The sequence below is a fragment of the Fusarium graminearum genome, chromosome 4 (assembly GCF_000240135.3).
Source record: "Fusarium graminearum PH-1 chromosome 4, whole genome shotgun sequence".
NCBI classification, from domain to species: domain Eukaryota; kingdom Fungi; phylum Ascomycota; class Sordariomycetes; order Hypocreales; family Nectriaceae; genus Fusarium; species Fusarium graminearum.
In genome coordinates, this window is record NC_026477.1 from 5,476,341 (window position 1) to 5,501,059 (window position 24,719).

Here is a 24,719-nt window from a genome sequence, read left to right on the forward strand (position 1 = left end):
TTTTTAACTGGGAAACTTCCCACTCTGTACCAAGACATAATTCATACCCGGAATAGCGCCTGGTCTTTCAACCTTCAATACCAATTATGCAAAACCTGAACCCGTAGATGGTGAAAAATGAAAGCTGTCCGATATCTGGACTGGGCTGCTAAATCGTGTCCCGTTATGTTGTCTCCTTAGACTCCTTGCCTTCTGGCGTTGTATCTGCACTACCCGAGCCTTTGCTCTTGCAAAAGAGATCGCTAGCGTCTGGGTTGCGCTGCGGTCGTCCAAACTCATCCTCGTCACTTATGACAGAGGGTGGACACTCGCCAATTTCTTGACGGAACTGTTTTGTAAGCTTTAGTGAGCTCATCTCTAGTTCTTCAAGCGAAGTGGGCTTTCCACTCCACGAGACGAGTGGCAAATCACCCAGTGACAGCAGGTCACCCTCACGAGGTAATGTTGCAAGCATATCAATAGGGGAAGCAGGATCGAATCTGGACGTCGCTTCGTCCGCCTCTCCGTTCTCCTTGTTCCTAGTCTCCTCACCCATATACTCCTCAGGTGTATTGGGCAAGTCGCTATGTGTACCCAGTATCGTTGCTGCTGTCTCTGGTCTCGGATAGAGCGTTACGTATCCTCGAAGCTGTGACAGTTGAAGAACATACTCCAGCCATGCCGGATGCTTCTTGCTTGTGTTCTTCTTAGCCAGGAAAGCCGGAGTGTCTGTTCTTGTTTGTTGCTTTTCTAGTAAGCGCGAAACGTAGCCATGAAGCTCAACCCATTTATTGCCCATAAACAGAACTGCGTCACTAGTAGGGGCCTGCCAGAAAAATGGGCTGGCGCCATCCTTTTCACCCTTCGCATCGGCCACGGGAACAGTCAGAGGAGTTGTATCATCGAGGAGTGTTTTGGGAGATTGGAAACTGATGCCCATGATGTTCTCGTTCCAGTCCTGAAGGATTGCAGAATGAGAATAAAGGCTATGTAAGATGTTGTACTTGACATCTGGAAGGGTCAGTATTGTCGAAATGGGGCTTCGATGTACCACTTACAGTTGAAGAACTGAGGTGAAACCTCAGCGTGAGGCGCTAAGACAAGCACATGGTTTTGCGAAGGCTTGCTTGGCCAGAATGATTCCAGAAATCGAACTGAGCTCTCCTCCTCGTCCATCTTGTGTGAGGAAATTCGGTGGCGGAGCGAGAGCATTTGCGATTGCGGCAACTCGCCAGAAGCTTTGGAAGGCCATTGAAATCCAGAAAAGAAGTCCGCCAGAGGTTTCTCTACAACAGGTGGTAGTTCAATTGTAAGTTGGGGAATTGTAATAGCGCTCTTGTCGGCTCTGCGCAGAGAGGTGAGGAGTCTTTGCAGGTTGGCAGTGCCAACAGGAGGTGCTTGAACTAAGATATCGAAATGGACCTTGTTCCAAGCTAACATCACCGAGTAAGTACATTATTTGAGAGAATAAGGGCATTACTGACCAGACAATGCTAGGGCGTCAAGCTTTGAAATCCACCCAAGTCGAGTTTCAGGCTTGTCTGGCAATTCTATAAGCGCAGATTTCGTTCCATGGATTTGATCGCGTGCCGCTTTGAGGAAGTAATCGTCTTCAGCGTAAGTAGAGTCAATGATGATTGCTTGAGGGTGCATAAAGTTGTTGATATAGTCTAGAAGGGTTGACGTTAGACAAATGCGCATCTCTAAAGCCACGCGGATCAGGTCTTACAGAATGCACGGAGAGCAGCGAGTTTCAGTCTCATCTCAGAAGATGTAGAGGCATAGTCGGTGCGGGCATCTATGAAGGCACTTAGTAAACGAGTTGGTGATTCTTTGAGTGGCTCTTCCTACCATGCGTATATATTTTGCAACTTTCATCGATTCCGTTTATCTGGAGAAGTTCTTTGATTGATATCTCGTTCCTGCCCATAAGCGCAAAATGAACATAGTTCTTGTCTTGCGATGCCATGTTGCAAGCCATTGGCAAAAGAGTATTGGCACTGTTTATACTCGAAGCAGTGAAAAGGATGTTCTTGTTCCGTTCATAGCTGCCTGCTGTTCCTTGAATACTGCGCAACGTTTCCGCGAGCTCGGGGAACTTGAGGGGTCCTTGGTAATAGACCTGGCCCTGTTTGTGGCCCGGCTGCGCAGAGCGCTCTGATGTTGTATTAGTCGAACTGTTGGAAGGCGACGATATCAGGTTGTATGCTATGAAGAACAGGATCGATATGAAGACGAGGTACGAAATAAGGCGACCGACGGAGCTGCGACGAGGAGCACGGGGAGTTGCTTGCCAGTGGCCACCGGCCCTGGACTGGTAGTGATGGCCAGGAGCACCCAAGTCGTCGTCTTTCTTATTAGCCATTTCCTCGTCGCCCGCCCAGAAGCGCGCCTTCGTTCTGCCTCGCGCAGGCGTCATTGTGGTCGGTATTGAAGCTGAAGGTTGGATGGAGAGCGACTAGGTAGAGCTCATGGAAGCTATTGTAGCTTGTCGGCGCGGCGCGAACTTAACTACCTGACGAGGGACAGGTATGCGATGATTGTGAACATGCGGAGGAGCTAATCGCAGGGGGCGATCAAGGCAAAGCAGAAGAGAAACAAATTCGACGGTTGAATGGTTTTATGGTTATTAAAGAATGGAGATGCAAGTAAGATGACGGAAGTGACGCTGACCCTTGTCTGTAGGCTTGCTTCCAGCGTGGCTCGTGCTTGCCCGGGCCGTCCGTCAAGTCTGTAACTCTCTTATAGTGGTTGGTGCGAGCTTCAGTGAGTTTCAGATACTGAATGTGCTGGTTACAGTGGTTGCAGCTATAAAGCTTAATATCAATACCACAAACATTTGGGAGACAATCAACAATGAATTGTCTAATAGGAAACAAGGTCCACTAAAGAATGTATGTACTTCCCTATAACCAATATCGTCTATCGCGACTCTTATGGCGTATCTTGTGGGTGGCTACATCTGTTGTGTACTTCCATTGCTTCAGCCAAGAACTCAATTGGTAACAACAGGTAGTGAAGCTGAATGACTAGGTATTGAATGAATCATAGTCAAAATACTTCTAGAAGCATTCAATATATATAATTTGTACTGCACATATAACCAGTAAATATCGTCAGACCAAGACATCGCCTAAATGTGGTTGCTGAGCTTAAATAATCCTTGTCAATCAACTCGGGGCATTTTCATATCGAGGTGGGGCACGATTCGCCGTCGCAAAATGTTCATGTAAATTTTTAGCTGCCTTTCAATTCGAGGTCCATCATACTTTACTTAACTCTACTCTACCCAAAACTAAGATATAACCATCTTCTTTTCACATACAAAAAGAATCTCCAAATCATCAAGAAATGGCCAAGTCTCGCAGAAATAGAGGCCACGCAGCCCGCAAAGACCCCATCTCAAAACCCATCAAGCCTCCTTCGGACCCTGAGCTCGCAGCCCTACGAGAGTCAAAGATTCTTCCCGTCATCAATGACCTCAAGAGTGCTGACCCCAAGTCTCGCTCTGCCGCTGCCTCGGCCATCTCAAACATTATCCAGGATGAGAAGTGTCGCAAGTTGCTCCTGCGAGAGCAGATTGTTCACACTATCACTACCCAGACTCTGACTGATGCTGCGCTCGAGAGCCGTGCTGCTGGTTGGGGCATCCTGAGGGTCCTCGCCCAGGAGGAGGAGCCTGATTTCTGCGTTCATCTCTACCGTGTTGATATTCTCACTGCGATTGAGTTTGCTGCCAAGTCGGTATGTGGCGTTGTAACCCAATCATCAAAGTGCAGAAACTAACATCCAAGCAGGTCACTGAGATTCTATTGTCCAAGGACTTGGAATTCCAAAAACGTTCAAAGCCTGAGCAAGCCACAATTCTAAGCATCGTCTCATCCCTGGTCTCCCTGCTCACTGCTCTCGCCGAGGCTCAGGATGAAATCCTCGAGGCTATCTCTCGTAATGCTACCGTCACCCGCCTTCTACTCCTGCTCACCTCGGACGAGCTTGCCAGCAACCCTGATATCGTTTCGTTGAGAAGTGATGCTCTTGCTTGTCTCATGATTCTCTGCGAGGATAACGAGCAGCTCTCCGACAAGGTCATCCACACAAAGGAGCACCGTACTTATGGTACTCTGCTGTCACTACGCAAAACGGCCAATGGTGACGGTGTCCTCGCCTGTGGTGTCCTTCACAACATCTTTGCCTCTCTAGAGGACCAGGATATCGCCCTCGGAGCCGACAACTCGGTTCTCATTCCCACCCTCTCACAGGCCCTCAAGGCTTATGAGCCAGGACAAATGTCCGACGCCGTAGGATGGGCCAATCCCTTCGAGTATCAACAGCTCGCCCTCGAAATCCTCGCGTCCATTGGAACAACACTCAACACAGCAAGTGAGGTCGAGCCCCAGGAAGAAGACAAGCCCGAGGCCAAGGACGATGAAGAGATGGCCGATGCTGATCAAGAAATCTCCGACGGCGAGGAAGAGGGAGGCGAAGAAGAGGAGGAGGAGGAGGAGATGGACGATGATGAACTTGAGGCTGATATGGAGCTGGTCACTGGAGCCGACAGAAATGAGGAGGACAGCAACATCGATGACCTTCCCATTCTCAAGACACTTATCGACAACGCCCTCCCCGAACTCATCCGCATAGCATCTCTCCCCCCCGTTGACGATGCCTCGCTTCGTCTGCAAGGCTACGCTCTGTCTGCCCTCAACAACATCGCTTGGTCAGTCTCTCTCATCGACTTCTCCGACCTCAACAACGCTCCTATTCAAAACGCCTGGGAGCCTGTCGGCCGCGCTCTCTGGGCTCAGGTCATTGCCCCCATTTTGGCCACCGATACCGCTGATCTCGACCTTGCAACCCACGTTACCAGTCTTGCCTGGGGCGTTGCACGCTCTCTTCGAGGTCGACCCAACACACCCTTTACCGAGGAGCACCGCCGCTTCATCGCCCTATACCAAGCCACAAAGGGATCGCCCGCTGCACAAGATTCGGAGGACCCTTTCCAATCTCTCAGCGTCAAGTGCATTGGTGTCCTTGGACAACTCGCTCTCGAGCCCGCACCCGTTGACCGAAACCGTGACATTGGTATTTTCTTGATCACCCTCCTTGCTGGTCTGCCTGAGACACCTACTGCTGATGCAGTCGAGGCTCTCATCCAGATCTTCGACATTTACGCTGATGAGAGCTATTCTTACGAGAAGGAAGTGTTCTGGAAGAACGACTTCTTGAAGCATCTAGACGAGATTCTTCCCAAGGTGCGCTCCATGGTCAAGGCCATTGACAAGCGTGCTGGTAGTGAGCTACGCCAGCGTGCTGATGAGGCCTTGTTGAACTTGAATCGTTTCTTGACTTACAAGCGAAAGAACAAGCCAGAGGCATAAATGGTTAAATAAAAGCAATTGATTTCTTGGTTTCTAAAGACCCCGGTATATTGTACCTCCGTTGTCGTCCACCATGTGATTCACCAAATGTGAATTTCCCAAACTGTTCTTGTGTTGGATAACTTACAACACGATTGTAACGATCCCAGTACATAGCACCAGCTCCCATATAGTGTTTAGTTCAAGATGTCAGCAACAACCCATAATAATGATCGCCGGCTCCAATGTCTGACGCATCTCCATATCCTTCTAGCACCGCTCAAAAACCCGATAGAGGCCCTTTAAGTTTGCGACTTCAAGCACTGCATCTTCCATCAGTGATTTGGTCGCTACCAATCTTGCCTTGAACGCCGGAAAGAATACATGCTCAACAGCATGTCTTACGTGCTGGCGGCGGGCACGCATCTCGGTTGAGATGACTTCTTCTCGAAGGCTTTCCGCGTCACCGGGCAAGGTTGGTAATTTCTCTGGGACGTAAAACGTAGCCATTTCTTGCAGGAATGAATCAAAGCAAGCTTGCTCGTCCGTCCAGTCAACACCAGGACCGAGGCGGAGGAGGAAGCGAGGAAGCTTGACAAGAGGTGGTGTATATCCTTTGATAAGTAGTGGCAAGGAGATAAGTTCACCAGTAGGTGATATCTCAAGAGAAAAATATTCGAGGAGCATTTCGCGGCGCTCAATGAGCTGGTCTGCCACGCGATCTGCCAATGCTTCGGTGTCAAAATCCTCATCGGGCGAGGTGATTAGGCTCTTTTCAACCGCAGCTGCTGTCCGGAGCAGTTCACGGAGGTCCAATGCAGGGGCGAATTTGATAGTTCCAAAATTGCCAAAATCTGTGAGTCCCAATTGGTAAAAATACTCGTAACAGGTTCGGCCATAGTCAATTAGATACAGCTTGACACCCCCCTGGATCGCTGCTAGCCGACGTTGCTCATCCACAACGCCAACAAAGGTATGGTTGGCAAAGATTTCGGTAAGTTCGAGGTGCATATCTTCTCGTACCTCTTCCCTCAGATACTTGACACTGTTCAGGCGACATTGCACGAGCTCGCGATCCACTGTCTCATACTCGAGAGGCTCATGGATAGGAATTGTATCACCTGCACGATCCATAGAGCTTGTTGATTCACTTGGGCCAGCTCGAGCAAACATGGATGTAATTTTCCGCTCAGCAGTGTCTGTCCTTACCAAGTCATTGGAGTATCTTCGCTTCTTTGTCGCTGGGGTTCTTCGGCTAGGTGTACCATCACTCTCTGCTTGAGAGGTGGATTCGATCGCTTTTGCGCCGGGGAGAAGCGTTTGTGTCATGAATGTGCGGCTCGTGTCAACTGCGGCGAGCTTAGACTCGATTGCTGCACATATTGATTGAATGATCTCGTCCTCATTAAGAAAATGGACTTCCCGCTTTGTCGGGTGAACGTTGACATCTACTCGAGCTGGGTCAATCTCAAGACTCAGGTATATGAAGGGGTGGCCGTTCTTGGGTAAGAAATTCGCGTAGGTTTGCTCTACTGCTTTCTTGATGTGAGTTGACTCGACACAACGATGGTTGATGAAGAGCAAAATTGTTGTCTTCTTGACAGAATAGTTTGCATTGGTCGTATAGCCCTCAGCTCTGAAACCCCAACGAGCCTCGGAAACCGAAAATTCCAAAAGTTCGTTTGCTACGGCACTACCGTGTATTTGACGAATGCGATCGATGACAGTAGCATGGGCCTGGATTGACAGATTTGTCGAGGCTTCGCCTGCCTTCTTGCAGGTGAAGCCAACGCCTTTGCAGTGCACAGCGTACCGGCCAACCATGTCTATGATCTTGTTGAATTCATCAGATGGCGAACGGAAGGCTCGCCTCCGTGTCGCTATGTTGAAAAAAAGATCTTCCACTGTGATTTGCGTTCCCTGGCGGCCTGCAACACCTTTGGGCTCTGCTGATTGACCAGGCTTTGCTGGTGCAAGCTTGCCTTCGTAATAGTGCGCCCTCCATGCAAGATCCGAGTCTTTTGTCTTGGTGGTAACAGAGAGGTGGGCGATGTGGCTGATGCTGGCGAGAGCCTCGCCACGGAAGCCATATGTCTCAATGGCAGACAAATCCTCGAAGGTGGTGATTTTGGAGGTTGTGTGACGCTCACAAAGGATGGCCAAGTCATCTTTCTATCATCAAAGTCAGCCTCACGATGATGTTTATGGGAGCGAAGCCTACTCACTTGAATGCCACACCCATTGTCTGTTATCTGCAGCAGCTTCAGCCCGCCCTCCTTAGCAAGAACGTCCAGAGAGGTAGCACCGGCATCGACAGCATTCTCAATCAGCTCCTTGAGGGCATGGACGGGAGCAACTATGATTTCACCGGCAGCGATTTTATTGACAACATTCGGATCGAGTGCCTGGTGTTCATGTTAGTTAGTGGCTGTGCCTGGGCGCATGCGTGAGGCGTTGGCGATTTTACCTACCTTGATTCTGCGAGGCGCACCAGCTCCTTCTGTCAGGCTCTCGGCTTTTCTTTTCGTACCACTTGGTACGACATTATGAATCTCATCGGCGCTTGGGACACCTCCCATGTCCACATCTGCGTCTGTTGCCATTATTTGTAGCCTATTGCAGTTGAACCACCACTTCCGGGCGCGTGAATAAGCCTATGACGTGGCTTTCAAAATTTGGATTTCAAAACAAGCGAAAAAGAAGTTGGTGACACAGGTTTTGAGGTCATGTGGGAGGAAATTGATTCCTCTTCTCTCATATCGGAAGTCTTAGGTGTTTAGTCCCATCTCTGCCTTGTTCGGGCCACTTAGAAGTCGACAGTGATCAACAGAAATGCACGGCGGACGGTTCTTCAGTCTGATACGCTAAGTAGGCGACAAGAAGGGTTCATGCGGGACAAGGACAGGCAATTGAAAGATGGTTAGCTGTGTTTGAGGGCCTCATTGATGCAAACAGGCACAGGACATGAGCGCGAAGGCACGTGACTTTAACGTCCATCATTGCACCTTCCTCAGCATCCAACTCGACGGTCAGTATCAAGCGCGCTTCCATTGTAGTTCCTGTATTTTGTGCCAGTAATTCCCAATCAATTAAAATCTCTATTCACCGACGCTATCTGCATGTGCAAAAATGTTGCCCAAAAAGTAGTAGGCAGGGATTTGGTTCGCCTTATGAAACAAGACAGCTGGAGGGAGTAGTGCTACTGGACATCTGGGCAGGAAGTGTTATTCACGGTGGCATCCATTATCGGAAGCGCCTCGGGCTATGACTCAACCCGGCGCCCAGCCATTGTGAATGCAATCGCTGCCGAAAAAGAAAACATGACAAGTCGCAAGAGAAGCGTGTATTTTGTTCTCGTTAACAAGTACGGTTGTGTAAGCACAGTACCTGACAGGTTGACCGCCCGTGCACAAGGCGACGAGTCTTGTCAGCACTACTTGGTGTACAGAGTAGTAGGTGGATACTAGGTACTCATGTCAACCTAAAGATCAAGTCAGGGGTAAAATAACTGTAATTTTCAAGAGTCAAGGGGTTATTAAGCCTAGAACTTTGTTTCCACGTCATCTATTATCTCGTGCTGCACGTTTTTTGTCAATGACAGCACACTGTGATGCGGTGGAGGTAGGTTGCGGCGTAGCTCTAGGCTTAGACATCCATTGACCTATTTAGTAGGTTTCCTTGTAGGGCTTTCTGCTGGGCATCCACGCCCTGTAGAAGCACTGCCCCCATGGCAGAAATTGATGGCCTTAAACTGCCCTCTTTGCCGATTAATAAATCCATTTCATGATCGTTCGCACACAGTTCTTTCTTCAAGCTTCCTTGCTCTTCCCCTGGCTGGAGCGCCACGCGAACTAAGCCTCGTTCCCAACCCGTCAGACAAGCCATAGACTCATGGATGCTTCCATGATTGTTCTTCACCAATGAATCGACTCGACTAACTGGGCGAACCTGCGAACTTCACCACGTCAGTAGGTGAAATACGAGCAACTAACTAGGTACTAGTCGATTACGCGTCTTATCATTATACAGTCACTCGTCACTTCCAGCTAGCCTGCTCGGTTGGTTGGTGTCAATAGCCTGCCTACTACTCAGTACCTGTATCTGGGCATGTACCAAGCAACGCCCGCGAGAAGAGGAAAGGGGAGAAAAGAGAAAAGAGAAGAGGAAACTAAATTGTACTTTACAGGCCGTTTCCTCTCGTCTCATTTGGCACGAGATCAACCTAGGAATTTGCCACCGACTGTGCGCTTGCATTCTGACAGTCAGTCAAGCCCATGTCAATGTGAAGATGTACACATCGCCCCAGTCTTGTACTTGATGATAATGTACTGCGACATGTATGACCAATGCAGGAACGCGCAAAGCGCAAAAGCGCTGGCTGAACTCTCCAAACTCCAGGGCCCTAAGCAAGCCTTGCTGCGGCGTCTGTGTAAGCCTTGAGGCCTAATAGGCTGCCATAGTTGATCAGACAAGTGCACATTTGTAAATTGGTGTTCAGATCCCAAGGCACACTGTAACGAGAATGACCGACCACGCATTAGCGTACTTACATTTTCTCTTTGTTAAGTCAACTCAAGCAATTGCGAAAAGATGAGTTTGAAAATAACGAGAGTGGATCCGCCATGATGTAGGTTGGTAATATAGATACGTACAGTATCAGTATTAAGGTAAAGAAAGGCAGCCGAACGAAAGGCCGCCCGTGGTTCGCATCTCTTGACTGCGAACTTATATAGGTGAATGGTTTCCTCCAGCTTCTTATTTAAAGACTGTCTCATCCAAACTCTGTTTTTCTGATAACCCAGGGTTTTCACATTCACAAGAACTTGTCAACTATTCAGAAACCCCCGTCTCAGCCTACATACCTGCATACAACTGCTGGTCTTAAGTTTGATCGACATCAACCTTGCAGAGCAACCACACCACATACGCATACTTCCTCGACTGACTAGGTAGTCTACCTTGCCAGTATTTTTTTCAACATGGACAGAACCAACCAATCAGTTTCTTCCAACAAGTACGTTCTGCACCTGAATCTCCCTTCAATTGTTTTTTTAGTAGTTGTATTAACTCTCGTCTCAGATGCACTTGGGGTTCCGCTGGGAACCGGCCCCTCTCTCCCCATCCCGACCCCGCCGCCGCCGGAGATCGTGATAGAAACGCTCTAAACGACATGCACTGTCCTAAATATCCTCCGCCCAACGCCGACGACTTGGGTAGCGAACTGGGCGATATGTACGCCAAGTCGGCAAAGCTACAGCCCAGTCGCATCGACAAATAGAAAGAAAAAAGAACATGGAATAAGAGGCAGACTGGGCCGTCGTCTAAGCTAAAAAGAGAGAGAGAATATGAGTGCATCGCTGCAAAGACAAGACAAGACAAGACAAGACAAAACAGGATAAAATTGTGTCGCGAGACTGGTTGTTTGGATAACATCACTGCACCTGGTTTATTTATCGAATTTTTTCATTCATCGTTGTTTCTCTCGTTTTGTTTCTGGTGTTGGTTATTCTTTGTTTCTATTTGTATATATATACACAGGACGGGTGTCAAGCATTGGGTGGGAGCCATACAGATTGCTTCAGATAGATCAACTCATTATAAACTTGGCAACTCAGATGCATCAAGTGTAGATCATGTTACATCGATAGATATGATAGTACTCAATATTATTAACACTGATGTTGTATCATAAAACTACTACCTCTGCAGTAACATAAAGAACGAGTGCCCGTAAAAGCACCGCCGCCACAGCCACACACTATCGCTATCGGGGGGTCGGGACTCACCTCCGTGTCCAAATCGAGATTTTGTCACACCCCTTCCCATCTCTGCATATCTTTTGGCCCTTTCCTTTTCCCGCAGACGTGCTGGAGGGGCGGACGTTGCGAAGATCAAACGGCTCGGAGAATTAAGAATACCTAACGTAGGTACTCTGGACGAACGGGAACTTGACCGTCCATGATCGTCTCTTCAAACCACACGCCCCCAAGGATCCCCCCGCCAAACACGGTACATACATAATACACATACATACCCAGCACAGGTACCTTAGTAGGGCGGCATAAACATGAACGGACCAGATTTGGATACTCTGTCAAGCACCATGCCATTCTATTGGACTCTCCTTCGTTCAATGTTGCATGCTCCTAGCACTGTTCCCGGTCCTTATTGGCCTTGAAAATCCCTGTCTGTACCTGTCTTCCTTCAGTGGCGCATTGTTTGTACGGCAAATGTGCCCTGCCATACCCATCTTTTCATGATGGATGCTTGCGCCCCTGTGTCACCAACACGTGGGATTACGCATCTCATTGTCCCGCAATACACCTCTTGAACCATTGTTTGCTACTCAACCTGACTCGTAGTTTCTTTCTTCTATCCTGCCAACTCTGCTTCGCGCTATTTGACCCTGAGTTTGTCCACATTACAGTACTTTGACTTCGTTCGCCAACCATCCCCAAAGCTCGTCACATCATCCAATATATCAATGCCTCTCATCTAGGGTAATGAACCTCCAATCATACAAAGCTATCCAACAAATCCAGATTAACTTAAACCAGCTCAGCTGCTTCATCGTTCTTGACGATGCAAATCTACAGTCGTCCTGGTCCCGTCACTCAAACGCCGTCGGCTGCAAAATGCTCCATATGCTTCCACCAACACTATCTACCCGTCTCAACCGGGCTGTCTGATCCGCATAAGTATAATAACATGTAAGACACAATCATAATAACAGGAATACAGTGCATGCTACGCGTGCATGAATGCGAGATTCCCTTACATCAAAATCGAATTAATAAAAATCAAACGATGAGGCAGCCATGCAAGGACGCCGCCAAAGCCTTACTCGTCTAGAAGTCTTGATCTTCGGCCCCGTTAGACCGCAGGACAACGAACAGCGACATTATCATGGTTGAGCTGGGTTTTCGGGTTTATCAATCAAGCCGCCAATATCAACCCGTGTCGACCGGTCCTCGTGCGGCCATTTCTGATCCCCAGTGGGCCGTGGTCCAGGATGTTCTGGTTGAGCGCGAATTGGCGGAAGTTGGAACGTTGCCTGAGGACGGTATGCACTCGGAGGAGGGAGCTCGCTCCGCGGGACGTTGTATGATTGGGGAGGTCGATATTCTGTACGGCCTGGTGACGCTGCGTACGATGCTGCGCCAGCCCCCACAGCGATTCCATGGTTTGCACTGGTAGGCAACTGAGTCGAGGGGCCTGTAGCAGGACGGGATACCAGTGGCACTTCGTTGAATGGGCCTCTCGTCATGTCGAAAGGAGTCGTAGGCGGCACGGGTGTTCTGTACACAGACTGTGGGGTGGGAGGTTGAGAGATGTACGAGTGCGCCGCTTCCCTCGCGGCAGGCGAAGATGGCAGAGGATAGGCATGCCGAACTGGTACACTGAGCACCATGACTATAAAGTAGATCGTGCCCTCCTTCGCAAGTCCGAGTCGGATGGGATATTGTCTAGGCTGCCCATCGGCAGCTCTGAAAGTCAGGTACTCGTGTCGGTCAAGCTGAAATCGTCCAATCTCGTCCGCCCCAAAACCAAGCCCCTGGAGAATGCGGTCAAGTCGGCCAAGAATTGGTGGCAAATAGTTCGGCTCCTTTCGTGTTTGCTCCTCGATCAGTTGGCTCCGAATCGATGCCACCTTCTCCCTCTCTGTCAGTACGACCACATCGACCAAGTTCTGCCCCTGAAGCTCTGCTTGGCCTACAGCTTCCATAAAGGCAGGCGATGCCTTTGCAAAATCCATCTTCATGTTCAAAAAAGCAACAGGATCGGCGCCTCGAGGGCCGCTAGGTAAATGTGGCGGGTAGGTGGAAGCTTCCATGTTGTGTGTTCTCTCGGAATATCGTTGGTTCATGTGCTCTCCTCTGATTTTAAGCTGTCAGCACATACTTCAACAGGTCAGAAATATGTATAGTTCGCCTTACCCAGGTCCCATTGGAGTCCCTGACGGGTATATGCTGAGTGGTCGTCTCACTGCAGCATCTTGTGGGTGCGGGAACCTCGAAGGATCATAGCGAGTTTCGCGGTCGTCCCTCAGTCGTGGTCGTCCTCTTTTCTTATGTTGAACATCGATACATGAGTCTTCCTTCCCGTTGGTGATGCATCTCGAACAAGGCCGTTGCGCTACGCTCAAAGTTAGCATCAAATCAATTTCGACCTGAAAACGCATAAACAGAAGCTTGTTATTGCCATCCAAGGCTTGCTATCAGGGTACCGTGGAAAAACATCACCGTTTCCCGAGTACAGAAGATGATGTCTCCTGGAGAGGATATGACAATGGAGAAAGAAATCTTTTCGAAACATACCATCGCAGCTAGGTAAAAGTCAGCAAATCTAGCTCGCGGGTAACTGAGAGAGTTCTCTCACCGAAGATGCGCTCGTTTACAGGGGACACAGGCAGAAGCAACATGGCCTTTTGTTTTCCTTTGCGACTTTGGGGAAGTCATTGGTTGGTTTTCAACGATTGAAGGCCGAGCCGAAGATGCATAGGGTGAAGACACCCCAGGAGCTGAAGGCGGAATATAACCTGCTTGCTGGGACATGGGCGGTGCCCCGGACTGAATGTACGAAACATGTCGAGATGTGGGATCGTCTGGTCTTCGATAAGGAAATGGCGAGTGGTCCGGAGGTACTTGCTGAAATAACCTTGGTAACGTAGTTTGCATATTGGGTGGTCCTCGATTGTCAGCCGGTGGTTGTTGGCTCAAGTTGCTCCAATAAGTATCTGGTTGATTGGGGGCTGAGTATCCCACCGGTGGCTGCCTGCGATCGCCGCTGTCCTGAGGCTGTCTCGGGGGAAGGGGAGGAGATCCTGACATAGGCGGAGAGGGATATGCTCGATACCGAGCAATGGTGTCGTTTTTTGCGCTCTCGGAAGCCCACGTCAGGTCTAGGGCGATTTGCGCCAGGTCTGAGATACCGCGGCGTTGGCCTAGGGGGAGGGAGGTTGTATCGAGGAGGGGTCCCTTGGTGAGCATGGAGACAGAATTGCTACACTATCAGTTGGCTGGACAAAGAGACACTCCAACCTTTATTCAGCAACAACTAAAGAAGCCTTTTTTGGGGCTAAACTTCGCAACGTTGTTATGCTACTGGTTAAGCATATACGGGTTAGGGGTGAGTTGAGCTGAGTTCTTGCTAACAAACCACTTGTCAAGTACCACCACCAGGGGTTAAGATACAGCTTCCTCGGGTCGAGATATGTTCGTCAATTTGGCAATTCGTTACCAGCCGAGAGTTATCGAGTTGGGGGCTGCGAAGCTGTTGAAGTTGATCAGGGAGGAAAGACTGCCCCGCTTTGAAGATCTGCAAAGCTGATGTGGCAGAGGAATAGAAGAAATTGGACAAGTTGGAAATGAGATTTGGTTGTGATGGAACAATATCGTAGAAGTAGTAGCGAGTCAAGGTCCAGAAGTCGACAAGCGAGTGTGAGGGCGAGAAGGCGTGAGACGAGATGCTGCACCGTGATACTACGAGATGGGATCTTGGAGAAGTCTTGGTGATACAGCATGAAGCCGTGCAGTTGGGAGGTCGAGACGGAGGCGGCCAACCGCAGAGATCCAGGACCGGAACCTGAGAGGCGGAACCGGACGAGACAGGACAAGTGAGTAAGTGACTTCGGGGCCCTTGCTGGCCGGTAGGCCGTGAACACAAGTGATCGAACTGTAAACAGAGGCTGTACGGTGGCCCACGGTCGGTTTTTGTGTGACTATGTGTGCACTAAAAGCTTCCCTGGGTGGCAGCGCGACTGAGATGCAGCTGGGATGGATCGGGGTTGGTGACAGGGCAGAGGGACGGACCCTGGCTCGGATTTTAGAGTGGCTGTTAAGTCAATCAAGGATTCCGGTAGGTTTCCATAACCATAATTCTCCGCCTGCGTTGGTCTTGCAAGATGAGCCAAAAGTTCATCCGCGTCAGGATTTTTGGTGCAGATGCAACTAGACACAATATGCGGCGTCGATTGGGTAGTAGTGTTGTGAGCAGGAGAGGTACCTTGCGAGGCGCAATAGAAAGAGAAAGGAGCTTGTAGCAACCTTCTAGACTCTTTTTTTTTTTTTCTTTCTTACTTTCTGTTTTGCTTCTGCTGAACACCGAGAGAACGGTCGTGATTAACCGGCCAAGGATACTTTTCGAATTTGATAGTGGGGGGTGTAAGGCAAGATCAAGACGAACAAGGGAGCAGGATGTTGAATGGAGAGGGAGCCGCTGTAGTTAAGTCGGGCCCGCGCCGACTGGTTGGGCTCGGTATCGGCTGTCCCGAAGAGATGGAATTGACAGAACGAAGGGCAGTATGAAGAAGGAAAACAGACTAGTTAGCAAGCGACCAGGATAGCAACGGGAGCCATTATAGCAAGGAAAACATTTTGATCTTGCTGGGAAGAAGACGAGAATGTAGTCCCAAGACAGAAGCGACGCCTGAGACTAAGACCACGAGCGAGACTAGGACGAAAGAAACAGATGCGCATATATTTGATGTACAGTATCCGTACCGCAGACACAGTTGCAGATGGATGGATGTTAGTAAGTGTATGGGGAATTCGACCTGAATCTGGCTGGTACAATGGAGCAATGTCTTGTCTTGTCTCGTCTGGACGTGAGTAAGGACATGCGCGATGGAGCAAGCCAGTCCAGCCCAGTCCAGCCCAGTCCAGCAAGCTAGGCTAGGTGTGTACTGTAATGTACTTCAGTGTCTGTGGAGATACCGTGGTTTTTGGTGGATGCCCGTTGTGGAGGTTGTCGTGGGTGCTCAACGCCCGGTCGAGGGTCGAGGGGGGAGGGGTGTAGTAAGAAAAATATTTTGACACAACTACTTAGTACCAGACTACTCAGTAACCCTACGATGCAGACTGTTGTATCGGAAGACAAGAACTTGGAAGAAAGGGACACATGATGCACATATGTAGGTTGACGACCAGGGATCAGGACAGGAGGCCAAGCTACTAACCTACTATTTAGAGAGCTGGAACGGGGGTATGGATGCTATACCAATTGCTGTTGGTTATTCCAGCAACCCAAAGAGGCAAAGGGAGACAGAACAACGAGGATATGCCCCAGGGCACAATGCACATCCCCTGAAGATTGGGGATTCTAATGAACCAGAACAGTAAGAAGCAAAAAAAGAGAGTCCAGGCCTCGAGGTGCCCAGGTGCCGTACCAGCAAGGTATTGTGACGCTGTCCCATCACGTTGAAGCATCAGACCAGCAAGCGAAAGAACGGTAATGATTCCGTCAAGGGAAAATGTCAGATGGAGTTGAGCAACGGGAAGCTAGTGAGTGAACCCACGGGATGTACGGTGCAGAAAGTGGGCTGAGCTTTATTAGGCATTTCAATTGAACCATGACCACGCGCGTGGCAAGCAGCTGAACTGTATTATTAAAATAATGGACATCAAAGCGTTAACCGAGCTTCTTTATTACCCGTCGTCGATGCTCAATTTAACATTGTGTATCAATCGACAGTGCAGTGCAAACACGGTGCAATGCCGATAGGCCCAGAGCTGTGCAAGGACAGAAAGACCAGGTTGAGTGAGGTTGGTCTTGGATTCGTATCCATTACCACAATATCATCTACCAGCTTATGGATACCTAGGAATATCCATAGCTGTGGCACATCTACGCGGATGGGTCCAAGAACCGGAAAATTTTAAAACAGCAAGCTTGACGAGTTGGTCATTGTTGGGGGCGTCATCGCTAGTCAATGCTCATGTTCGGTGCTGATGTTACCCGACTCAGCACCAGGAACGAGGGTCTCCAATGCCATGCGTGGGTGAAGATGGAGCAAAATTACGGATACTGGCAGCGGTATTGATTGTTCAGCCGGGGCTCCGAATTGACGAAGCCTTCTAAGATATCTGTCATTACTCTTTGATGCTGGGGTCCTGACAAAAGCCAGGGTAGAGTCAGGTTAGGGGTAGCAGGGAGGTTGGTAGATTTGATGGGTACCATACATAATTCTATGGTGGTTCAAGAGAATGTATCCGAACAGGATGTGTTGAAACTCGGGAGTTTCCTTTTCTATGTCTTCGCTTGACGATATCCGTGAGGGTTCTGGTTAGCGTATATCCATAAGTAGGCACGTTATTAGTTCTGTAACACCGTGCTACCAAGGGAGTCTAGAGGCGGCTTGCTAGGTCTCTGTTTTTTTTTTTCCTAGGTCGAGGCGATACCAAACCTAACGACATGTCCTCTTTCGTTATGATGTTCCAGCCGGCAAGGTTCAACATCCATTATCTTAGCGCTTTTCCCAGCCTCGATAACCTAGGATAACACACCCTAGATCTCTAATTTAGTGCTGGTTAGCCAGCATCGCGAACCCAAAAAAGCTACGACGTAGCGACAACGTGAACGATAGGAGTACTGTTGCTAAACCGAGCTTGTATTCTAAGCTACACACTGCACCTAGGTATGTTGAGTGAAGAAAACCTCGGCGAATCAATCATGGTTGGCTGCTATTTTTATTCTTCTCTGAGGCTCCTTCCCGTATCTCAACTTCGTCTGGTCTGATTAACCCTGCACGGATAGAACCTACCAGGGTATGGATCTTATTGTGATTGATCAGGCAGGAAGCACGTGTCTATACATGGAAGGTACTCAATAGTTGGTCCATCCCATAGAGGTAGAGTCGTCGCCTTCCTCATTAACCAAAACTTACATAACAAGAGGATGCTAGTCTTACACCTTCAATTCCACGGGGAAGGCAGTTGCATGGATTAAGCATCCTTGCTACCTGACTACTACCTGCGCCAGGTATGGAAACATCAACCAAGATACATACTTACATCATCGGTAGGTCGTGCTTACCCCATTTTACCTTTCAGCCACTGTCGTTTTCATGCATGGGAACCTTGGTTCCTGGACCAAGCAATATCGTCTTATTACAGGATATTATTTCTTCGCTTGTCGACACAATCTCTTCTACTATCGATGCCTCATTGACGTTACAGGCATGCCGAGAAATTCAGCTGTGCAATGCCGCAAGATCTGGTGTCAGGGTGCAAGGTTTAGCCCCAGTCAGACGTTACGTTCGTACCACGGCCCCATCCTTGTCATTCGGTTTTCTCTCTCTTTCTTTTCACGCCGCGCTCTCGACTCAAGACTCGCTCCCGTTCAGCGGTGGGATCACAGCATTGTTACACTGCACAAGACGATACGCCGCATCGGCTCCCACTATCGAGTGGGGGCCTCTTGCTTACAAGCACATGATTCGGGACGTTGTTGGTGACGCATGCCAGGTTCCAAGACTCCAAGGACCCTGACTGCTGAAGAGTATCCCTAGTCGATAGGGTTACAGTCCGACGCGTGTTAGTATTCGTTGAGATCGCGCGACTGCTTTGCTGTGAAGTCGTTATTATGTGCTTATACACACGAATCGAAACCTCTATGAACCAATTGGCTTAACTATGCATCTGCAGGTGTTAGTGGCTCTGAACGGCCTGACCGTCAAGCGACAAGATCTAGAACAACTTCCGCACCCATCCATGGACACCTGCCATAATGCTGCACCGGCTCGAGCAATTTTGCGACGACAATTCGTTAGGTGCGTGGTGCTTCATCTCCACTATATAGCTGTCATTGCAGGGTGTTCAGTTGCTTAGCGTTCGCTTAAGACAAGCCAAGAACCTTTCTGTTTGATTAGGTACAGCACACCAAGAGAGCATGATAATGAATGTTGAACCATTACCCTCTAACCAGCTTGCTCTCCATATTCTTTCCCTTTTCTCTGGGGCTGGGAGGGGCTTCTGTCGCAAAGTCTTGCAACTGTCGGTTTGCATCCGAACTAAAGACAAACGGGCGTTCCACGAATGAAGCTCTCACTACACTTCTTTACTTACTGTACGTACCTGTACTTTTAGCAACGGTCGGCTACCACCTAGCGCAATCTCAAATTCCGCCAACCGCCAACGAGTCCAGATGTCCTATCAGGTATATTGGATTATACCCAGGCAATAAATAGATCTGGACCCTGCGCACACAGACCAAGAACCAGGTCACATCGTCTGGGCATATGCGACAGTACAGATACTATCGCGGGGCACCATGATACATAAGCACACAGAATTTCCGTCCTAATGAGCACTAGATCTAAATCAACAGCTTTGTAGTGGGCGGTGACGGGTCCTATCAGTTGGGCACCCTTGTTGTCAGAATATGGCTTGCCTGGTGGCAGGAACTCCTTTCATAGTCTCGCAAACACCCCACTAACAGTATCGGACATCTCGCTGACGTCTGTGCCCATGGTTAAATCTCCGTTGGGAAGAATGTGGCCTGCCCTACTCCGTGCCTGCACCGCCATATCTACCCCGTTTACAAAACGTAACCTTGTTCATATTTAGCCATCATCGGCACTCCTTTACAGCGGCCGCTCGCTCACCAGCACTTCCGGAGAGACCCTGTAATCGGGGGCAACGACGACCAAAGCTGCCGCACTACTGCGGTAGCTCTAGATCAAGCTCTGGTCAGCAGAGCATATCGAAACTTGTTACGAGGGCTAAGTATCTGGCCTGTGCTCGATAATATTTTACCCATGCTTGTTCATGTTCATCCCGACAACTGGAAAAAGGAAGACCTGCATTGCTTTGTTTGATATTTCACTCTCTTCGTAGTCCCCAGAAATGACCAAGCACCAAGCCGACGTAACTCACGCGAGGGCGACTTCGGACATGCTCTATGTACATCATTTCTCAGTGGCTATATCGCCGTGAAGACTATCTCGGAGAAATTCAACTCTGAAGGAAGTTATATTGGATGACCTGTCACTTTACTGTGGTTGCAGTAGACGAGTCTGACTTGGGTCTAGCTTCGACCGTTAGATCTACTAAAGGTACGGTAAGCTGGTTGTATCCCCGAGCCACCGTTCGGTCATATATTGGAACACATCAGTCAGAAAGGACGACATTACTAATAATAAGACCAGGGCAATGCGGGAACAAAACAACAGCACCAATCCCATCAGTACTCACTCCCTCATGCCAACCTGCGCGCGATCGTTGTCAGACGCTACGTCGGTCGACGTCTTCGATGTAACCCTTAGAGTATTCTGCGCAGGGACCAGAACAAAGCTGAAAAAGTGTGGATCAGCGGACCGTGGTCAAATTGCTACATGCGTACTTAATATTACTCAGGACGATTCTGTGACAGTTCTTGATCATTTTGGGCAAAGAGCTCGCGTGATCTACAGATCTTAATCGCTTGGGATGTCAGGGTTGGAGACTGCCATATCATTCACTCGCTTAGTCTTTTCCCCTCATCTTGTCTTCCTCTCCTTGCCCTGCTTCCCAGCTACCTATGTAATAGCACGAAACAACCCCACTACTGTCACCGTCGTCGTAGTATGGCTTAGCCTTTTGCCAGTTCTACATACCTGTTGGTCATGTAGAGAATGGTGATCGCGAGGAAGTCGCACGACCGTAGCAATCGGTGACGGGTTCTAATGATTCCTACAGGCGTGCCATGTGGTCTAGAGCATGCTATGGAATTGTCCGCACTGCAGGTAAGACATAAGTAGTTTACGGTAGATCCGGGACTTATTCTAATGGTCTGACTACTAGGCTGGGTTAGTAGAAAACTCAGGCACCCCTGGAAACAACTTTCACTTGGCCATGCGTATGTAAATTGAGAAATTACTTGTTCTTGTCTGTCAGAGTCGTTAAATTTCACCTAGATCAATTAGCGCTTAAGCCACTTATCGGTCGAGAACTGTGGATTAGATGGACAAGGTTCAAGTCATAAGTTTTAGTTGCAGACATATCACCGCCAAACTCTTCAGTCGCCAAATCATCAAACTTGACCTGAGACATCCGACATGTGGTTGTGGATGACGACAGGTGCCAAACATTTGTGGCTTACGGCTTCCATGTCAGGGATATTGCTTTCAGCAGTCGCGCCGACAGAACAAAACCCCTGTTGAAGTGCAAAAAAAGCACTAAAAAACTTTCCCATGTCGGGCCCGACAAGTATGGAATGTTTCCATCAGTCTTTCTACTCTGTACATACCATCTCAATATCCGGTCTCACCATCGAGAGGCTCATATCGAAGCTCACCTCGCTTAGTGTTCTCAAGTGAGGCCAATGATTATTTAGATGAAGGAGGCTGATAAACCATGCTCTTAAGGTTTCCAAGGGCGAGTCAGGCACGTACCTGAGCTCTTGAGAAGGAACTCGCTGCCGTTTTGCCCTTGATGTCTCAGCAGTGCGGTGGTTTCGACAGCAATGTGCGTGCAATAGTTGGCCGATACACACAGAAGGGCCTCAAAAATTTAGGCCGTGCCGGGGGAGAAAACTCTTTTTCTTCTTCTTTTTAATTTTGTCTTTCTCTCGCCCTTTTTTCTCCTCTCCTTCCATTCTGGCGATATGACCATGGCGCTGTTGACCCAGCAAACCGCCAAGACGGGTGGGCTCGAGGCTTCGGGTTTGTTCCTGAAAGAAATCTCCGGAAAGGTTAAGTTATTCGTATAAGAGCAATGTGGTGCTCCCGACTGGGTGGTTCGTTGTGGATATGGGCGCCAGACTCTGCTAAACTAGCGAAGCGGCTGTCGGGCAACTGTACTTGTGACGTTGGTGTGCAGGCGGGTTGCAGGCTTTCTGACTCAGTTTGGTTGCAACTGAAAGAGCGGTGATTGGGTAAGAAAGAGATGCAGAGAGGCAAAAAGAAACCTTTCCCTCGAATCCACGCTCTCGGTGTTGCCAACGACGTACCGCACCGTACCGTTTCTGTATACCTGCGGTCACGTTGCACCACGGACAGTGCCTACAGATGCTGGCTGAGGTTGTCATATCTGACTGGCGATGCCGCCCGTGCGACATCTGAGACGGGGCGGCAAGACAGACTAATCGGCCATTACATTACCCCAATGACTGACTTCGTCAGAGATGCCAAGACTCGGAATACTTGTATAGAAGCAAGTTCTGTCATGTTCTTTGGGGGTTTCATGACGCGGGCGTTGTCGGACATGGTAGGCGAGTGTGGCACACTTGTCTTAGACACCCGCTAAGAAATGCTCCTATCGTGGCAAAAGCATCAAGGTCTAGAGCTTCCGAAAAGGCGGTTCAGCTGTGATTGATGTAGATTTCGCCAAGCCATGTCTCTAAGAAACTGACAAGGAAGCACTAGACTACCTAGGCTGGTAAACCACCAAATAATAGGTAAGTACTCTGTACTGCACGTACCTAGAGGAAGCATGTTGCAGGGCTTAACAACAAGGGTCAGAGGGAGACCACTGCGCTGTCTTGCCTCGAACTGCAATCGCGAAAGACAAATTCCCCTTGGCCTGTCCTTTCCCGGTGTGACAGCGCGCACATCGAAAGAGGTGTCGGATGCGAGATACCTAGATGCATACTCAGATTGCTGGAAGCACAGCATAAACCCCTCCCTCCCTGGCGATTAAGTCTACGACATGGTGCAAACCAAATCTGCCACTGCCTTTCGAATCTATGTATAGTGGATAGCTCCGCCTAGAAGCGCAAATATATTATGGAAATAGTATCGATAGTATCAGGAATGAACAAGGGTTAAAATGGCCGATACTACAGAGTACTGCGTCGTAAGATGGCAGAATCCCAGTCAGATAATGGATCGTTATTGTAAGAGCGACCCAACTCAAGCTAATCCAAGGTACTAAGGTTAGTAGGTAGTACACTGGGCAGGCGCAATGAATATTCCATTACAGATATTGCCGGATCTTCCAAGTTCCTGCCTGGGTTGCTCCTACCTTATTACAACATTGGTACTCTGTAGCTGGGCCGAGGAAACGAGTCAATACGAGGCAGGTGCAGGTTTAGTCCCCTTTGCACAGGCAGGTAGGTTGTAGATGCTTACCTGCTTCTGCAGCAATTCGTGTTTGACTTGACTACTTCCCCTTTAACAAAGCCTTTTCAAGTCAAGCAGAAACACCACCCATCGCCAAGACACACTCAAGATGACTACGTCAACTGGCTACTTATCACCTGGGCTGCCCTATTTCCCAGACAGGCAACGTCTGATCGGATCGGCACTGCCAAAAAAGGTACCTTAAACGGCTCATCACGACTTTGTAGATGATTAACCCACTCGATCAAACGGGGGGAATAAACGGAGATGCATCCCTGACCGGAAAGTCAAGTTCCCTTGATACCCATGCTCATCCAACGCGATGCGATTCTTCTTCTTTTCAAGAGTCCGACTCTGCTACTAGCAAACATGACCACAAGCCTGGCCATTCATTGCGCTACTACGGAGTATTATCCAAGCATTGCAGACCATGCATATATCGGATAGTATCATCTAACGTACAATATAGCACTAGACTGAGCAAACCAGAAAGACTGAACTCAACACAGCACCACCCTCAAAGTCAAAACAAGTCGTATCTGTCGTCATTACACTGTACTTGGGATAACGTTATCCTAGCGAATTGCCCGATTTGCCAGGAACTACATCCAATGACCGTCCAAGCCATACGTACTATGCAATTTTGCTTGGGGGTGGCGCTCAGTGAAAAGACATGCTCTGAAATTGACTACCATGACACGTTCCCCCTGTTGGTTGGGACTGCCTTCTAGGATTTGACAGGCTGGTTCCCTCCCTGTAATGATATGCGCCGCTTAGGAAGCTCATAATCACTCCGGGCAGGGGACATACACATGGCAATGGACCCCTTTCCGTCTCTCTGTGCAAGGCCAACCCTGCTGTCAGCAGCCCTCGTTATCCGTATAGCTGCACTACAGTATGTACATACCATCTCAAAAACAAACCTAATGCTCGAGCTGGGATTCTCCAGCCGTCAAATCCCCATCTGCGCTGGGTGTGAAATATCGAAACGCCCACCTCCTAACGGGGGACCGACTTAGGGGCTTGTACTATCAAAGTCTATGTCCAACTCCCTCCCTCCCTTGCCATAATAACGGCTTGAATGCCTCGGGTAGCAGCGTCATCGCGGCGATTCAGCTATGATGTTGCTTACCTATGTATCGTACGAGCCCAAAGGTCGTGACCACAGTCTGTTTTGCGAAGGGATCCAAAACAATGCAGTCCGAACGGCGTTGTTATGGCGTTCTTAGTACACATCTTTTCATTGGGTCCTTTAAACCCCGCAAAGCGGCATCGATGGACTGCAATATCACGATAGTTGATGGGACCAACCCAATTTAGACACATGATGTCTTTTCAACCTGCTATCCCACGTTTCGGCACGTTTTTCTTCGAGTCCAGATTCGAAGATGCCCGGCAGCTTGGAGATGGGGGGTGGGGTCCCTTCCTCCCTGGCACGACCCTTCAACAGTTTGGACAGAACCGAAAAACGGTGAGAGAGGCCTATGTGATCATCTTAGTTGGGGCGGTTTTTTCATCTCATCGACCCCTGTTGACCAGGAAGGGCCGGCAAGCGTCTCGAGAGA

At 49.1% G+C, this 24,719-nt stretch overlaps 5 protein-coding genes across 5 annotated transcripts; 2 read left to right on the forward strand and 3 right to left on the reverse strand.

Annotated features, from left to right (window-relative positions):
- Positions 1-163: 163 nt before the first annotated feature.
- Positions 164-2,398, reverse strand: FGSG_09730 (uncharacterized protein; the record flags this gene model as incomplete). The annotated part of the gene is made up of 5 exons (XM_011329670.1): positions 164-990; positions 1,038-1,412; positions 1,464-1,649; positions 1,709-1,777; positions 1,831-2,398. 5 exons carry the CDS (start codon positions 2,396-2,398, stop codon positions 164-166), a joined length of 2,025 nt encoding a protein of 674 aa, XP_011327972.1.
- A 932-nt stretch (positions 2,399-3,330) lies between these two features.
- FGSG_09729 (uncharacterized protein) lies at positions 3,331-5,395 on the forward strand (the record flags this gene model as incomplete). Its single annotated transcript, XM_011329671.1, has 2 exons — positions 3,331-3,723; positions 3,777-5,395. The coding sequence occupies 2 exons, from the start codon at positions 3,331-3,333 to the stop codon at positions 5,355-5,357; spliced, it is 1,974 nt and encodes a 657-aa protein (XP_011327973.1). The 3' UTR covers positions 5,358-5,395.
- A 211-nt stretch (positions 5,396-5,606) lies between these two features.
- Positions 5,607-7,939, reverse strand: FGSG_09728 (uncharacterized protein; the record flags this gene model as incomplete). The annotated part of the gene is made up of 3 exons (XM_011329672.1): positions 5,607-7,508; positions 7,562-7,741; positions 7,808-7,939. The coding sequence occupies 3 exons, from the start codon at positions 7,937-7,939 to the stop codon at positions 5,607-5,609; spliced, it is 2,214 nt and encodes a 737-aa protein (XP_011327974.1).
- A 2,213-nt stretch (positions 7,940-10,152) lies between these two features.
- Positions 10,153-10,943, forward strand: FGSG_09727 (uncharacterized protein). Its single transcript, XM_011329673.1, has 2 exons — positions 10,153-10,350; positions 10,416-10,943. The coding sequence occupies exons 1-2, from the start codon at positions 10,316-10,318 to the stop codon at positions 10,612-10,614; spliced, it is 234 nt and encodes a 77-aa protein (XP_011327975.1). The 5' UTR covers positions 10,153-10,315; the 3' UTR covers positions 10,615-10,943.
- A 1,297-nt stretch (positions 10,944-12,240) lies between these two features.
- FGSG_09726 (uncharacterized protein) lies at positions 12,241-14,326 on the reverse strand (the record flags this gene model as incomplete). The annotated part of the gene is made up of 4 exons (XM_011329674.1): positions 12,241-13,213; positions 13,274-13,472; positions 13,655-13,662; positions 13,716-14,326. The coding sequence occupies 4 exons, from the start codon at positions 14,324-14,326 to the stop codon at positions 12,241-12,243; spliced, it is 1,791 nt and encodes a 596-aa protein (XP_011327976.1).
- Positions 14,327-24,719: the final 10,393 nt, after the last annotated feature.